Source organism: Bufo gargarizans, chromosome 3, assembly GCF_014858855.1.
Source record: "Bufo gargarizans isolate SCDJY-AF-19 chromosome 3, ASM1485885v1, whole genome shotgun sequence".
NCBI classification, from domain to species: domain Eukaryota; kingdom Metazoa; phylum Chordata; class Amphibia; order Anura; family Bufonidae; genus Bufo; species Bufo gargarizans.
Window position 1 is genome coordinate 581,154,229 of NC_058082.1, and position 18,394 is coordinate 581,172,622.

An 18,394-nucleotide genomic window follows, 5' to 3' on the forward strand; every position below is an offset into this window, starting at 1 on the left:
AGGTTGCATCATTTTGCTGATGCAATTTAACACTTCATGTTTCCAGCACTAATACTTGTTGCTCAAAGCTCTGAAATCTATTCACCCATGTGAAACCAAGCGATGAAAGGACACACTGGCTGGCCATGAGTAACGTATTGATGTCAACTATACAGTATTTACTAACGCTCCTGAAAATTAAACACCATACTCAGTGTTGGATTAAGACTGGGACCCAGAGGCAAACCTTAAAAGGGTTTTTAATTTTTTTTTTAACTGATGACCTATTCTCTATCCACCCAGTACCCCCGCCGATCAGCTGTTTTGAGAAGGCAGCGGTGCTTCTGTGAGCACAGCGCTGTACATTGTATAGTGGCTGAGCCTGGTATTGCATTCAGCCCCATTCACTTGTCGCCACTTAGCCTAGTAAAAGCAGAGAGAAGGTGGTGGTGCTCACAGGAGCGCCGCTACCTTCTCAAACAGCTTATCGACGGGGGTCCTGGGTGCCATTGATATTGAGATTATGGGCACAGATGTGTTTTGATCAAAATATATTGACTGAGTCTCTCAGATTTTATCATATGAGAGTGAGGGCTTAGTCTATAAATAATGCTTGTATCAATTGTGTGATTTTTCCCCCCATAAATGTAGCTATGGACATCTGCATATGTATTTATCATATCGTGCAGGATGTTTTTATCTTTGTGTTTTCTTTTCACTATGATTTTTTGTTTGGTTTGTAGTATACACTTGAGGAAGTGGCATTTTCAAGGGTGAATGTGCTCCTATTATCTGGGGAGTAGCTTGTGCACTTTTGCCCTTCCTATCAAAGAGATCGCCTTGATTAGGTGGTACATACAGGTGTGTGTGCTCCTCCTCTCATCAGTTGCTGTATGCACACAGAGGTGACTAGAAGCAGCACACTATATGTGCAGAGTCTTCTCTCCTGAATATAGATGCCCAATGGCATACGTAGGTTTAGAGTAGGACCTGCTGAGATCACCTTGATTGAGATCACCTTGGCTCAGGTAGGCGGGCACAGATGTGTTTTGATCAAAATATATTGGCGGAGAGTCTTGGATTTTATATCAGAGTGAAGGCTTAGTCCATATATAATGCTTGTATCTATTGTGTTAGGGTACTTTCACACTAGCGTTTTTCTTTTCTGGTATTGAGTTCTGTCACACGGGCTCAATATATATAAAAAAAAACTGATCAGTTTTATCCTAATGCGTTCTGAATGAAGAGCATTCTGTTTAGGATGCATCAGTTCAGTCCCTCTTACATTTTTTGGCCTGAGAAAATACCGCAGCATGCTGCAGTTTTCTCTCCGGCCAAAAATCCTGAACACTTGCAGGAATTCCGGATCAGTCATTAATTTCCATTGAAATGTATTAGTGCCTGATCCGGCATTAAAATTTCCACATTCACGGATGCGTTCTGCCGGTCCGCGCATGCGCAGATCTTTAGATCTGTAAAAAAAATAAAAAAAACGGATCCGTTTTTCCAGATGACAACTGGAAAGACGGATTCAGTATTGCAAAGCATTTGTCAGACGGATCCGCATCCGGATCAGTCTGACAAATGCATCCGTTTGCGTCCGAATTGCTGGAATCTGGCAGGCAGTTCCCTGCCAGAATTCTCTGCCGCAAGTGTGAAAGCACCCTTAGTGCATTGTTATCTGTTTTCCTTTTTTTAACTTGCATACTACTTTTATGTGGCTTTTGGACCTTACAGGCACAACTGCTACCTCTACACCCTCTATAGTTATGCTTCAGGTGGGGGCCTCCATCTCAATTCTGGGAACTCGCTTGTTCTCACCTGACTCCCTACTGTATAACCTACAGATACTTGACTAAGTGCAAATAATGAGGCACTCCACGTTTAGTTATCTTCTGGCTTGCCATCCCTGAATGGACCTCACTTGGCTTTATTAGGGGAGATAAAAAGATGGGGCCTATGATGTAGTCTCCCTTTTTCCTAAACAACATCAAGAGTGGATGACAGGCTAAATGTGGACATCCTGGCACTTGGGAACGCCACCAATCCCACACGGGAATGCCCACTTGGGGATTTATAAGCCTTTCTCAATTTCATTCTGGTACAGACCAAATTTACTAGGAGTGTCTCTGAAAATTAGGGATAGTCCCTGTAAATTTCAGAGCTGTTGGCAACTATGTATTTTAAACAGAAGATCCATCCAAAGTAATTTTTAGAAGATGATGTGACAAATTGCGTATTCTGTGCCGAATGCATGAAATATGCCACATATAAGTGTGCCCTGCTCAACTGGAAGTAGGCACCATAGTTCATACAGCGCATACCTTTCCTTGTGTATACTCCCCACGGATTGTGCTCAGAATTTCACATTATTTTCCCTGTCGTGTGGACATGTGCAGTACACCAGAACAGGGTCACCGCAATGTTATTATGCCAAGTTGTATGTTGTGATTTGTTACATTTGTGTACCTATTAGCACTGTAAGGACAATTAAGAGTTAAAATCTTGGCCCATTCAGTTAGGTTGCCAGGAGAAAGATCTGGATCCTCCCCCTGGTTAGTCAGTGAAGAGTCTGGTCTTTGTTTTACACAGTGAAGATGTAGCTACTTCATCATCAAAAGTGCTCCAGAGAAAAAGAAATCAGAAGGTGCAGAATCTACAAGGTCGTGCACTGGAAGTCAGCAAGGCTTACGAAGTATAGCTACAGGATAGCACTTAGAAGTGTGATTAGGAGAAGGCGGGAGGTCTGATTACAGGACCTCCATGACCAGCATTGCAAAGGGGCTTCTGCGTTTTCTGAAGTTCTGCAACACATCTACTTCGGTGCCCACACAGCGCCCCCCATGTGAATGTGGCCGTATCTAACACAGACAGGATCGTTAATACCATATGCTGGGAAAAGCCTGCAAAATTTGCACATTGAAAAGGAATCACAACGCTGACTTTTTGCAAAGTAAGGCTCTATACCGGACTGACTGGCTGCAGGGACGTCTTCCAGGCACTGTACATGCTGTTTGACAGTGAAAAGCACCGACAGATTAAGGCTACTTTCACACTAGCGTATTTTGCGGATCCATCACGGATCTGCAAAAACGCTTCCGTTACAATAATACAACCGCATGCATCTGTCTTAAACGGATCCGGTTGTATTATGTCTTATATAGCCAAGACGGATCCGTCATGAACACCATTGAAAGTCAATGGGGGACGGATCCATTTTCTATTGTGTCAGAGAAAACGGATCCGTCCCCATTGACTTACATTGTGTCCGGATCCGTTTAGCTCCGCATCCCAGGACGGACAGAATAACGCTGCAGGCAGTGTTTTGGTGTCCGCCTCTAGAGTGGAATGGAGACGGAACGGAGGCAAACTGATGCGTTCTGAGCGGATCCTTCTCCATTCAGAATGCATTAGGGCAAAACTGATCCGTTTGTGAGAGCCCTGAACGGATCTCGCAAACAGAAAGCCAAAACGCCAGTGTGAAAGTAGCTTTAACCGTTAGCTGCCGAGATGCATAAAACCTGCCGGGAGATAATACACCAGCGCTCACCTCTACTACACCGTGATGGATAGATGTATACTGCTTCTTCTTCAGCATCACCAAGGTGATTACTATAACTGTTGCTATGACGACTCCACCAACCATTAGTCCGATAATTGCCCCCTTGTTAGAGCCGACTTCTTCAGCAAAGAATACCTGGAAAACGACAGATATATTTAGATTACAGCAGCGCCTCGAAGAGAAACAGACGCTTTCAGGCACATTTATTAAGACCGGCATTTTAGACCTGTGCTGGCGGTGGATCCGCAGAGGCGCCGGCCTCTTCATAACTTCGGCGGATCCACCGCCGCTTCTAAATGTAAGCCAGCTTCCAGGCGTAGAAAATGCTTAATGAGACGCCACACCTGCTTATTTTAGTCCTGGCATCAGCAGGGAGAAGTCAAAGATACCTTTGTGTCGCAATCTGCGCCAGAAATACGCCTAATATAAATTACCCCCATTGTCTTCTTTATTCATTTAAGCACATACCCATGTATTCAGTGATGAACATATTATTATTATAATATTATTATAGGATCTGAACCCACTTGCAGCAAAGTCCTATAACCTATATTTGGTTCTGGTAAAAATTTGGAGCTGATCAATCCAAAATCCAGTTGCGAATCAGCTGATGGCCAGAAGAACAAGCAATCTCCTTAAAGACTATGACCACCTTCACAACTGCCAATGCCTCTAGACTAAAAAAGAAGCAGTTCTGACATAGGTCTTCTAATATTTTCCACTGCTCCTATGTAGACTGCCCATGTGTTTCCAAGTTAGATGGAGTATTCCCATCTTAGACAATGGGGGCATATCGCTAGGATATTCCCCCATTGTCTGATAGGTGCGGATCCCACACCTATATCGAGAGACGGAGCGTGGAGTGCTGTGGCTGGAGGACCCCGAGATTTCCCGGGGTCCATCCACCACCCCGCCTCTCCCATAGAAGTGAATAGGAGCATGCCGCGCATGCGAGGCCCATGCTCCTATTTATTTCTATGGGGCAGACAGCAATAGCCGTGCCAGCGCTCGACTATTTTTGGCAGCCCCATAGAAATGAATAGAGGTCGGGCTGCGCATACGCAGTGCGCTCTCCTTCACTTTCGGGGCTCCATTCTCGATATAGGTGCTGAGACCCGCACCTATAAGACAATGGGGGCATATCCTAGCAATATGCCCTCATTGTCTGAGATGAGAAAAACCCTTTAACAGATAACAGACAAACCCTTTGTAGTCTGACCACGCAGGCATGCTTCCTTTTATTTGTCCAAGTACCTGCTCGGTAGATTAGCAAGTACTTAAAGAGGTTGTCTCACTTCAGCAAATAGTATTTATCATGTAAAGAAAGTTCATACTAATGTATTGTTATTACCCATATTGCTTCCTTTGCTGGCTGGATTTATTCTTTCATCACATAAAACACTGCTCGTTTCCATGGTTATGACCACCCTGCAATCAATCGGCGGTGGCCGTCCTTGCAAACTATAGGAAGAAAGCAGCAGCCTATGTGCGCTCCCACGGTCCAGGCCACCAGAGAAGCCGGCACTTTTTCCTATAGTGTGCAAGTACGACCACCGCTGATCGATTGCAGGGTGGTCCGTAACCAAGCAGTGTATAATGTGATAGAAAAATGAATCCGAGCAAGCAAAGGAGACAATATGGACAATCACAATACATTAGTAAGTGCCTTGTATTAACTTTCTCTACATGATAAATGGCACTTGCTGAAGTGACACAGCCCCAGGACAGACAGAAAGGAGCATGCCTGCGGGATTCAGGATTGGGTCATAATGTTTTTGTAGGTATTTTGTGGCGACTACTTACTTCTCAAGGTAAGGCATGATAAAATAATCAGGTGTAACAGCAATGTAAACAGACAATATATAAAATCACAATAGCGCCTGTTAGCGATAATTCTACTAGATTTTGCAGTAAGTTCTTCACACGACTGATGAATCCTATAGCATCTCCTTACCAGTTTCTGGTGGTGAACCTCATAGCCAGGCATCCACCTTCATTTCAGAAATTTCTTCAGTCTTAATGTTGGTGAGGCCTGATCCTAAAAAATATGTTTAAAAAAAAAAATGTAAAAAATGACAAAATAGGAAGTGACCTGATTTACCTATAGAATTCTAGATTTGTTACCAAGTGGAGTGGGAAGGGGAGCGCCCATACACCTTCAATAGCCGTCGGCGAAATGCTCTTACGGTCAACAAGCTCCCGCATAGACACTCTGCCAAGCGGGTACTTGTTTTCAATAGGGGGACAGGAATAAGCTGCTGCCGGACATCTCTACTGGTGGCTCTTCTCCATGGAGAACAAAAGCATTGGGGGGAATGGTGGGTTTGGCTGACAGTAACTGTATGGGGCCCATTAAAGGTTCTACTCTTAGGACATATAAAAAAGTAAGGCCTTCTCCCCATTTTGATGCTGGTGTATAGGGCACAAATAACTGCAGCTCGACTGGAAAAGCATTACGTATCTGGAAAAACCGTAAATGATATCTTTACAAAATCATTTGCCTTGGGTTTCATAATGGGAGTGACTGTTATGGAAGGCAAAATATATTCATATATAAGAATCTCCACATAGAAATGCCTTGCCTGGTGCTTAAAGGGAACCTGTCACCAGGATTTTGTGTATAGAGCTGAGGACATGGGCTGCTAGATGTCCGCTAGCACATCCGAAATACCCAGTCCCCATAGCTCTGTGTGCTTTTATTGTGTAAAAAAACCGATTTGCTACATATGCAAATTCACATAAAAGAGTCATATCTTACTTGTGTGACCAGAGAAGAGTCATATTTTCAAGCTCTGACTCATCTCAGGACATTTTGCATATGTATCAAATAGTTTATTTTACACAATAAAAGCACACAGAGCTATGGGGACTGGATATTGTGGATGTGCTAGCGGCGATCTAGCAACCCATGTCCTCAGCTCTATACCCAAAATCCCGGTGACAGGTTCCCTTTAAATTAAAAAGTTAACTAAATGTGGGGGTTGCATACTAATGACCCCTTTGCATGGGCAGATACATAGGACAATGATTGGGAACGAACCTCAGGAATTATTCCTCATACATGGGGATGAATGATCGCTACTGCGATTGTTTATCCCTATACAGATTCATTGTTTGCCTGACACAGGGGGCAATGTTCTGCCAACAAATGATCATTTTGTGTCTCGCATAAACAACGGATCAACCAACCAATGAGCGTTTGGCTCGCTCACACGGGGCAATTATTGGGAACTAGCTCTTATACAAAAGTTTGTGCACAGAAATTGTCCTGATAATTCCACTGGGTCCTTAAAGAGACAACCGCTTTCTACTTAGAGCCACCTCGTCGATCAGATGTCCACCAGAACAGAAACCACTACTTATAGAGCAGCTCTCTTCTGGCTCATAGTGATGAGACCTGATCCCCTGATGATGGCTTCAAGCTCCAGTAGAGGTGTGAGCCAACCTTAATAACAGTCCCAAGGTCTATCCTTTATGAACCTGGTGTGGTTTACCTCTGTCCACAGTCAATGTACCAGGATCACAGCAAAGAGGGTGGATGGACAAACAAGTAGTGAGTAGTTGTAGTGACAGGTGCCCGATTGTGAGGCCCTCTCCCATTCTATATGCCGTCTTTAGTTGTTCCATATAATTACCACTACTATGGGATATACTATTCCCACTGTATTGTAAGAATTATGGGCCGTGACTTCCTAGACTTCATAGACACTATGGCTGCAACATCACCAAATCATAGCTAAAAATTGTATTTACAACTTTTATACTATTTCATCAGTCATTTTTATTTCATGACTCGACCAGGGAAAAGCAAATAATAACTGGAATAAAAAAAACTGAAAACAAAACCGTAAAGCTAAAAGAGTGAAAAGAGCCGTAATCTATTTTCACATCATCTAATATGAAAACTGAAGCAACTTTGCAAATAGTTGTAATTACAAATCGACTGTTCTGTCTACAGGTCCTATGCAGATCTGTGCATCTCCATGGCAACAAGATACTAACATGCTCATCTCTCCACTACTTCTTACAAAAACCCTTTTGGTAGGTTAACAAGAAATAGGGGACAGACAGACAACAATATGACTGAAGGATCAGACTACACACCGGGTTTTTGTTGTGTTACCATGGAAACACATAGGTCTGCACAGGAGCTTTAGACACAAAATGGAAATTTTAAAATTAAGACTATTTGCAAATTTTTGACACATTATAGTAATAACACAAATGTGTTGCAAATGTACACCATCGCGTTAAGATTTAAAATACACGTCCCATTGTAAGAAGTTTGAAACCTTTCATTAAGGTCACAGTGCTCCTCTTTCTTTATATAGAGCACCATTCTGATACCCAACTGCCTGTTGCAGCCACTAGTGGGCGATCTCTAGACACCTTTAAGACTTCTAATAAGATCAAAGAGAAGCTACATACAGATCACCGCAGGGGCAGAGCTACAGGGGAAGCAGCTGCTTATGGGGCCCACTCAGGAGGACGACTAAAAAAAACGTTATAGTCAGTCAGGGTTGGACTGGTCCACCAGAGTACCAGAGGTTCCCCTGGTGGGCCCAAGCTCTGACAATAATGGACCCCTAACAAAGCAGGACCCTTAAGGTCCTGTATGCACAGAGGGTGGGCTCTCAGAATCATTTCTTCTGGTGGGCCCAATGGACTTCAGACTGAGGCATTTGAGGTCTCACTTAACAGTATTATACAATGACACTGTATGAAACGGACGGAGCAGCTTCCAGGCCTCATCTGAGAGAGCGATCTTGACCAGCCACAGGAGTGGGGTTTGCACAGGAGGAGAGGGTTGCAAAGAAGTTGCCTTGGGCGTTAAAAAATTGGCTGTGGGGCCCAGTCATTTCTAGTTACGCCACTGCCCCCTAGTGGAAACAGGCAGCTGAGAAATACGTTTGTAAGAGAAAAGAAGAACCTTGATCTCTGTACCAATAAAACGAAGTACTCCTGATTTATCAAGTGATATCACTGTCCATCTCTTTTCTACCAATAAACGCCATTGACTCCTACAACATCTACCCAAGGGAGCGTTTACTTATACAAAGAGAACCTGTAAACCAGTAAGATGGAGGGTGGAAATTGTCAAACCAAAGGAGTTAAAAAACTATGTGAAAGTTTTAAATTTACAATAAAATATTTCAGTGTACATAAGGAGTCTACTTTTTATTAAACTGTTGAGAAGAAATTGGTAACTTCTCCAAGGGACCATTAATATTCCAAGTCTCCTGACTCTACACAATGACAATGATCCTTGAATTACTAGAGTTGTCGACAAGCCCAGTCCATATGTTCTGTTAGGGCATTTAGACATCATAATGTGCGATCTGAAGGATTTGGTAATAAGGCCTATATATGACATTTTTGCCCATTTATTTATATAGCCACCACATAGAAATATAGAAGAATAATGACCGAAAAGACTAACTGGTCCATCTAGGCTAGTTTTCTCTTAAGACAGATATGTTTATCCCAGTGAAGGAAGGGTTCCCCTAGGCCACACATATATAACTGGTTCCAGCAAAGCATCACAGCTTCTTTATACATCACACTGGTGCCTATACATGTATCTCTGACTCCTAACATCAACAGTATGGTCACAACCATGTGCGGCCACAGCAGGTCAACTACAGGTAAGATGTCACTCAGAAAGCTGACATTGCACAGCAGAGGGTGGCTTTCATAATGTAAAGTGTTTTCTTCCTGAGTTTAAGAGCATTTGTGTCAACACAAATCTATTATCGCATCCCTCCAGTTACCCAGGGACATGAACCGTGAATTTGGCAGGCTCAGAGAGACGAACACGGCATATGCTGGAACAGGGTGGGGGGGCTTTGTCCTTACTGGAATGGGCCGACTCATATCATCCATTGTATTCTGTTTGGGCTACATCATTAACAACAGGAGCAGATAGCACCTAAATATCTATTCTGTAGGTCTAATAATCACAGACATGCGGTAAAGATATAACGTCTGTAGGCAACACTGCATTCTTGTCATTTCCTCTGAATATATACATTACATGTATTAGAAACATTTTATCAGAGGTTTTCTTTGATACTGATGGTCTATCCTCAGGATAGGTCATCAGTATCCGATTGGTTGGGATCCGACTCCTGGAACCTCCATCTATCAGATGTTTGAAGGGCGGTGAATGCTGTGGCCTTTTCCTAGGCCAGTGACGTCATCTCCATCAGTCACATGACACAGCTCAGTCCCAAGTACAGCCGCTATACAATGTACGAAGCTATGATTGCTAAGCTGTGAGGAAGCCGCCTCTTCAAACAGGAGATTGAAGCGGGGTAATGGGTGTCGGACCTCCACCGATCAGATATTGATGACCTATCCTGAGGATAGGCTATCAATATCAAAATGCTAGGCAACCCCTTTAAAGTGTCATTAGGCATCAATATCAAAATCATGGACAACCCCTTTAAGGTGCTACTTTAGTTTATTTTTAATTTAGTATAGGGAAAAGGATGTTAAACTTAGTCAGTCCCTGACTATGTACACATGCCCTACCACTCCCCCTCACTCTGATTTGCTACAAACGTGCGTCTTCTGCATTTAGTAGAAATTAGGGATCGACCGATTATCGGTTTTACCGATATTATCGGCCGATATTCAGGATTTTGACCGCTATCGGTATCGGCATCTATTTTGCCGATATTCCGATAGCGTATGGGGAACACAGATCGCGCTGCTCTCAACGCTCTCCGTGTTCCCTCAGCAGCACAGGGGAGAAGGAAGCAGTGTCTCCTCCCCCTGTGCTGCTGCCGCCAATGAAAGGACAGGGGACAAGAGAAGGGGAGGGGCTGTGGCCACTGCGCCACCAATGAAGAGAAATCTCTCATTCATTCTAATTTCAAATTGAACAGGAGGCGGGAGCTGCAGGATCACATAGCCGGCTCCCGGCCTCTATGAGCGGTAGCTGTGATCTGCGGTAGTTAATCCCTCAGGTGCCGCGGATCGCAGCTACTGCTCATAGAGGTCGGGAGCCGGCTATGTGATTCTGCAGCCAGCTCCCGCCTCCTGTATATGAATAAATGAGAGATTAATCTTCATTGGTGGCGCTGTGCGTCCCCCAAGCCCAGTATTATACATTGGTGGCGCAGTGCGCCCCCCCCCCCAAGCCCCCCAGTATTAATCATTGGTGGCGCAGTGCCCCCCCCCCCCAAGCCCCCCCAGTATTTAGCATTGGTGGCGCAGTGCGCCCCCGCCAAGCCCAGTATTAGACATTGGTGGCACAGGATCCCCTGCTCCTCCGATCGGAGCCCCAGCAGTGTAATGCAGATCGGTTACCATGGCAGCCAGGACGCTATTGGAGCCCTGGCTGCCATGGTAAGCTCCATGCTGCTGTGTGCACAAAGCACAGAGCAGCAGGGACACTGTGAGCTCCTATTCACCCTGATGGAGATCTATCAGGGTGAATAGGACAAGGGTTCTAGTCCCTAAGAGGGCTAAAAGTTGGTAAAAAAAAAAAGTAACAAAAATAAAAATAAAACACCAAAATATTCAGTATAAATGAAAAAGAAAGATTTACAAAAAAAAAAAAAAACTACACATTAACAATAAACATTAATTTTCAGCAGATTTGTGTAGGAATTTTTTTTTTTTCAAAAATATAAATTCCCAGAATATCGGTATAAATTATCGGCTATCGGCCTGAAAGTTTACAAATTATCGGTATCGGCCATAAAAAATCAATATCAGTCGATCCCTAGTAGAAATGAAGACAGACTAAGAGATTTATTAATTTTGGTGCAAGTTGCAACTTAACTAACCTTTAGAGCTGGAGATGGAAGTGTTGAAAGTTAACTATGCCCACTTTTCTTGTCAGATTTCTATTTTGGTGTGAATCCTGACATTGGTATGTGATAAATTTGGCGCCATCTAACTTAGGCCTCTTTCACACTTGCGTTGTCCGGATCCGGCGTGTACTCCACTTGCCGGAATTACACGCCGGATCCGGAAAAACGCAAGTGTACTGAAAGCATTTGAAGACGGATCCGTCTTCAAAATGCTTTCAGTGTTACTATGGCAGCCAGGACGCTATTAAAGTCCTGGTTGCCATAGTAGTAGTGGGGAGCGGGGGAGCGGTATACTTACAGTCCGTGCGGCTCCCGGGGCGCTCCAGAGTGACGTCAGAGCGCCCCATGCGCATGGATCATGTGATCCATGCGATCACGTCATCCATGCGCCTGGGGCGCCCTGACGTCACTCTGGAGCGCCCCGGGAGCCGCACGGATGGTAAGTATGCTGCTCCCCGCTCCCCACTACACTTTACCATGGCTGCCAGGACTTTAGCGTCCTGGCAGCCATGGTAACCATTGAGAAAAAGCTAAACGTCGCATCCGGCAATGCGCCGAAACGACGTTTAGCTTAAGGCCGGATCCGGATCAATGCCTTTCAATGGGCATTCATTCCGGATCCGGCCTTGCGGCAAGTGTTCCGGATTTTTGGCCGGAGCAAAAAGCGCAGCATGCTGCGCTATTTGCTGCGGCCAAAAAACGTTCCGTTCCGGAACTGAAGACATCCTGATGCATCCTGAAGGACAGACTGTCCATTCAGAATGCATTAGGATAATCCTGATCAGTATTCTTCCGGCATAGAGCCCCGACGACGGAACTCTATGCCGGAAGACAATAACGCAGATGTGAAAGAGCCCTTACATGTAATTTTCGCACATTTTGTGTTACTTTTTTGGTGAAGACTGATTGATAAATCTCCCCTAGTCTCCTTAAAGCTTTGCTAAGAAGACTCTTCTCTTTAGTGTAATTATATTTTAAAAATATTTCAGTTCTCATACTGACCACTGGAGAACACACATTTCCTGTTTCTGCAGCTTGCTTATCAGCTTTGCTGTGCAGACTGGTTCATAGTTAGCAGAGTCATTTTACTATTTATAGAAAGCTGTAGATTAAATGACAGATGACGGCTCTGGTGTACTGCTGGGTGTCCAAATAAGGCCAGACAGTAATGCTACGCACAGATACGGCCCTGTATGCATCTTTCCTACCATGTTCTTATCCCTGGTGGGCTGCACTCCATCTGTTTCTAGAAACTGTAATAATCCATGGACATTTTGAAACCCAGTTATCCATTCACTGCAGCTGCCATAAAGCGCAGAGACCATGTAGTAATGACTATACATGTAGGAATTGTGTGCCTCTAAATTTGGTCGCCTTACAGTAAAGTATCTAAAGAAAATTATTATCTACAATTTTTTTAAAAATCCATTATTTCTCTTCTAGAGAATGACATTAATTAATGAAAGCATAATTAAATACATGAGATATCTATGAAAAGTGTCCATCATCTAAGGCTTCATAAAGGAGTTGTAGGCATGTACCACTGTAGTGCTTCTAGGTGAACAACCCCTGTATGAAGTTGGAGGCATACAGAGGAACAGTCAAGCCCGATGGAAGTCTATGGGCTCCATATTACGCCCACATAAAATTTTACGCGGCAGTTTATCTGGTACGCTTACTGACAAAAACAAAAAAGTTGCAAAAACAGTGCAAATATTTCAAAATACTGGATGTATATGAAATGATTCACATTCTAAAAAAAGGGAGATTTAAAAAAAATTATATTACATCTCCCAAAATGAAGGGAAAATAGCTTTCCGATCCAAAGCAAAACTGTAATTTTCAAAAACTGCACTACATTACAAATCACTCTCCATACAAAAACCATATTACACAGAAACTCTCCAATAAAATGGAAAAAGAAAACTATAAAAGCAGCATAGCACTTCCCTTAAACTATTACCGCTGTCAGAAAGCAGGCTTTTTCTTCTGCACAAATGCAGCTTTATTGTAGACTGCGATACCCTTGAGAAGATGGACACATCAGAAACTGTCTGCAATAATAAGGTTTTCCCCTGATGGCTGAATACGGCGAGGCATTAGCCATGATGACAGTTTCATAAGGAAGCGCCTTTATATTGTCGGCAGTATAGCCTCCCATAAAATTATAAATATTCATAGAGGCTGCGAATCGCTTCTGGCAAACGCACGGAGGAATAAAACCCTACCGCATACATTCCCGCGATGGATGACAGTCTAGTACAGCTAATGACATTGGCTCCACTATAATGGTAGAACATCAGGACTCGCAACCCAGTAAATACACAATTTCATTGTGATGTTCCCAGGCCGTTATTTCTTTTAATGAATTAAACTCAGTGCATAACTAATGAAGGGAACTCACTGAGCGGCTGTTCTCCTCTATGAAGTGTGACTGCACAAATATAAACGGATTTATCACCCTACGGAAGATGAAGAAGGTCGTGGACGCTTCGAGGTGGTGGGACAGGCAGGAGAAAGTTGCAACAGCAGAACAGTGGAAAAGAAGTGAGGCAGATAAAGTTCTGTTCACACTGATGTTATGGGTACATTTTGTCACGGACCCTTAGATGGACACATTTCTAAAACCTAACCCTTGAGATGTAAAGCTGTCCGCATAAGAAAGGACATTTGACACGGAGGATTTGGAGGGTGAGGACACCCAATAATAGATTTCTTAGGTTGGAGGAACATTTGGCACGGGAACGTAGGAGAGACTAGAAACGAAAGCTAATGGGTGCCAAACACTGTAGAGTAGATTGTTTCGTTTGGCTGACAGATATTCCTCCTGACCTTACCCATACACATGCACGCTCGCCTGAGTGTGCATGTGTTTTCAATACACAGAGGAATGGCTTACCGCCCTTGAGAATAAAAGGATCCAGCTTGTTTAAATTCAACATGCTGGAACCTTCTTCCTCCCAACATCTGACATCGAGGGAGAGTCAGGGCATCATCACCATATACACATTAGATGGTTGACCGGTCCCACCAAAATCAGCTTGATTGGCCAACATTTACCTAATGTGTATGACCACCTTAACTCCAGGGCATGGAAGGTGAAGGAGACTTGATATAGTGGAGAAGCAATGCAATGGAAATTTGAGATCTGCAGTGATAAAGACTCTTAAACGGGTTATCCAGGATTATAGAAACGGGTCAAGTGAATTGGGGGTGAGCTGCAATACCAGACAAATCCAATGGACAAGTATGGTGCTGTTTCTTGAAGCAGACCCTTGGTTTCTAATTCCAGGAAAACCCCTTTAGTATAGGGATAGCTGGATGGGAGCATCACTGGTAATACGCAACATACACATCATGAGTAAGGCTGCATTCACACGTCCGTGTGATACCGACCATTGATTAGAAACCAATGACGCCGTGCGCTCCTACACTCTGAAGAAATCCAGGCCGGTATCACACGGACCGTGTTCCACGGACGTGTGAATGCAGCCTAATGTGAATGAAACTTGACACATGTGGTTGAGCAGGTGCATTATTACATGGCATGAACAATTCCAGTGCGTACTACACATGCCTAACATGCAAACTCATACCATGCAAAGGACTGAAGGTTAAAAGCAAAGCGTTATATACCTGGTCGCGTAGTGAGTCCTCTATCTGCGGCAGGGCGAGCATCAACTGGTTCAACTGGGAACGTGCAGCAAAAAAATATATCAAAACAAACAACAAAAAAAAACAGGAAAAGCAAATAAAAATAACAATACTTCATTTACTTAAAGTGAAGGATAGACAGGGAGGAATGTATCAACGAACGGGTTAATGTGCCAGACAGACAGACAGGACAACGAGGCTACAACATCATTCAGCACCTGCTGTACACCCCTCACATCATGTACGTAAAGCACATAGGACATCAAAGTGGATTGGTGGGGGACCCCAACCCTGGATAGAATGACGGGGCCCTTCACTACAGTACCGATATGTTTCCAGTGCCGCAAATGCTTAAATAAGCTGCAGCATCATGAATGTGACTGTGTGGGTGAAGCGGCTCTGGCGGTCCAGTGACAGCCTCTGCCCCCTATTTCTGCTATTTTGGGAGGATCACAGTGGTGGAACCTACACAACAACAAACTGATGGTCGATCTTAAAAAGGGTTGTGCAAGATTAGAAAAACACAGCCATTTTCTACTGAAAAAGACCCGTTGACAGCTTGTGTCTGGTTCAGCACCATCAATATAACCAGGACTAAGCCTCCATTCACACGTCTGCAAATGGGTATGCATCCGTTCCGCAATTTTGCGGAACGGGTGCGGACCCATATATTCTCTATGGGGATGGAATGGATGCGGAGAGCACACTACACTATGTGCTCTCTGGATTTCCGGAGCGCGCCCCCGATCTTCTGGTCCACAGCTCCAGAAAAAAAATAGAACATGTCCTATTCTTGTCCGCAATTAGGCATTTCTATGGGGTGCCGGCCAAGTGTATTGCGGATCCGCGGACGTGTGAATAGGACCCTAAGCTGAAACACTACACACAACCCATAAGACGTATTTTGTCCATATTTTTCTAATCATTCACAAGTCACTTAAAAGGGTTTTCCAAGATTTTTTTTTAGTGATGACCTATCCCTGCTGATCAGCTATTTTGAGAAGGCAGCGCCGCTGCCATCTTGCAACTTACCAAGCAGAGCGCCACACATTACATAGTGTCTGTGCTTGGTATCGCACTTAGCCCCATTCACCTGAATGGGGTTGAGCTGCTTCTAGGCCACGGGACTGATGAACGTGTCAGTGACTGGCCTAGGAAAAGCAGTGAGAAGACCGCGGTGCTCACAGGAGCGCCAATGCCTTCTCAAAAAGCTGATTGGTGGGGTCCCGAGTGTCGGACTGCCAGAGAAGAAGCACTCCTACAAAATGTTTTATTCTCTGACCTGTTAGAAATGTAGATGATGCAAACTGTAGTGAAAGTAATCTTACCAGTGACTGTATTTGTAAGTTATAACCTCTGTAGATAGAGATTTTCCACCAACAAAGCATCTAACATCACAACTAAACTCCAATGCTTTTCCACAGTCCAAAAATTTGGGACTACAATGCCATAATTCATAAATATGCTAGACTAGGGTGGAGAGAAATGACGCCTAGATGTCTAGACTAAGCTCTCATGGCTGCTATAAAAGTTCCATGCAAACAGCACTTACACAAGGTCAATGCATGGTGCAGACCATGAATTGTGAGTTTAAGAGAAGAAAGTGACTGCCCTTTAAACTCTATACGGAGATGCAAGATCTTGAAGACTTCTGGCCACAGTAAGAGATCTGTTGATCTCACGTCCATGGTGCCTCCCAGTGGTCCTCTGACCTCTACCATTGGAAGAAAGAAGTATGATTTCTTTGATCCATGGTGAAAAGTAGTGCAAGAGTTTTCTGGCCACCAACCAATACTTATCTTCATGTCTCCACTGAATTTATCCTTCAGGAAGGAGAGCTGTCTGCTGGGTTATCTTTATTTTAAGTCTATGGCCACCTTAAGGGTTACAAATAGTTAACCATGCAGGACACAAACAGAAGAAGAGCAGAAAACATATGGGAACATGCAGAGATAAGTCCAAGAAACATGCCCAAGTCACAAGCAACGACACCTTTTGCTCATACCTTCATTCTCAGTGTTTGCAGGGACAGTATCCACACCAAATGAATGCCGGGACTGAATGACATCTGAATTGAAGTCTCCATCCACCGTTGTCTTAGTCTCCATCAGGGAGGGCATAAGGGCGTCATCGCCGTAGCTGATCCTGGGTTCGCTGACCATGTTGGACAACACATCATCGGAATAGTTCTGCTCCTTTTGGAACAGTTCATCTAGAAGTGGGAAGAGACCTGTGTTAGGACAATGTGTACAATCGACCATAATTAGTAAAATCAAGAGTTTGAGCTGCAAAGTTCGCCAATTGTTTCATTTGCGTCACCATATTGGCGGTTTCTCTTACAGCGGTGGCTTTTTTCAAGGGGAAGTGCAGCCATATTGGGTTGTAATCATTAAATGTGTTTTCCGACCATTATTAATGTATTGTGATCATCATTAAGTGGGTGGAATTCTTCATTGACACCCGTTTTTCCCCAACATTCACAGTGCCGACCATGTCTAATATCATCTTTTTTTGTCTAGGAATTTGCCACATATGTATCAATATTCATTTTCATGATGCTTAAAGGGGTTGTCCAGGAATTTGATACTGATGATTCAATCCTCAGGATCAGAACCAGATCGGCGGGGGTCCAACTCCTGCTTGAAGAGGCCACGGTGCTCACCAGAGCTCCGTTGAGCACTGCGGCCTCCTCACGTTACCAAGCACAGCTCCATACAGTGTATTACATTCAAGTGAATGGGCCTGAGCTGCTCCTAGGCCACGTGACTGATGTACGATGACCTCACTGGCCTAGAAAGAGACCTCAGTGCTCAGGGAGTGGTGAGGACCCTTCTAAACAGCTGATCAGCAAGGGCTGCCAGGAGTCGGACCCCCCACCCCTTCCCAAATCTGATATTGATGACCTATCTTGAGGATAGACCATCAATATCAAATTCCCAGATAACCCTTTAAGAATTTTGCCATTTGTTAGGAATGTAACATACAATCGGCAATATAGACACATGACGCTCAATTTCAATATCTCGACCAAGAACCAATACATTATTGTCCGTCATTCCTGCAGGAACTCAAAAGCTAATTTTCCCAGATAGGGCATACAGTAATGAGGGCTGCAGAGAAGCTGCGAGGGCACATTTGCTCTGCTAAATGAATTTTATTTTTTCCTGCTGGAAACCCCACAGAGACTCCGCAGATCCAGGGGCTTGTAATGAGTCATGAAACTCTAATAAAGGACGCAGGTCTGGAACGCCAGCAGGAAGTCTAATCACATCTAAATGTACACAGGTAAATGACACAAGATGAATAGAGAAGACTATGCAGCCACCGAATGGCCATGATATTGCACTTAGATGTGAAATATAAAGTAAATAACAGT

The 18,394-nt window shown here is 43.9% G+C and overlaps 1 protein-coding gene across 1 annotated transcript in view; it reads right to left on the reverse strand.

Annotated features, from left to right (window-relative positions):
* The window catches only part of LOC122930768 (amyloid beta precursor protein), a 191,164-nt gene that overhangs the window by 23,106 nt on the left and 149,664 nt on the right, over positions 1 to 18,394 (reverse strand). The window contains 5 exon segments of the mRNA XM_044284351.1: positions 3,530 to 3,676; positions 5,496 to 5,523; positions 5,525 to 5,579; positions 15,001 to 15,054; positions 17,024 to 17,230. Of these exon segments, the coding sequence (XP_044140286.1) occupies positions 3,530 to 3,676; positions 5,496 to 5,523; positions 5,525 to 5,579; positions 15,001 to 15,054; positions 17,024 to 17,230 (491 nt within the window).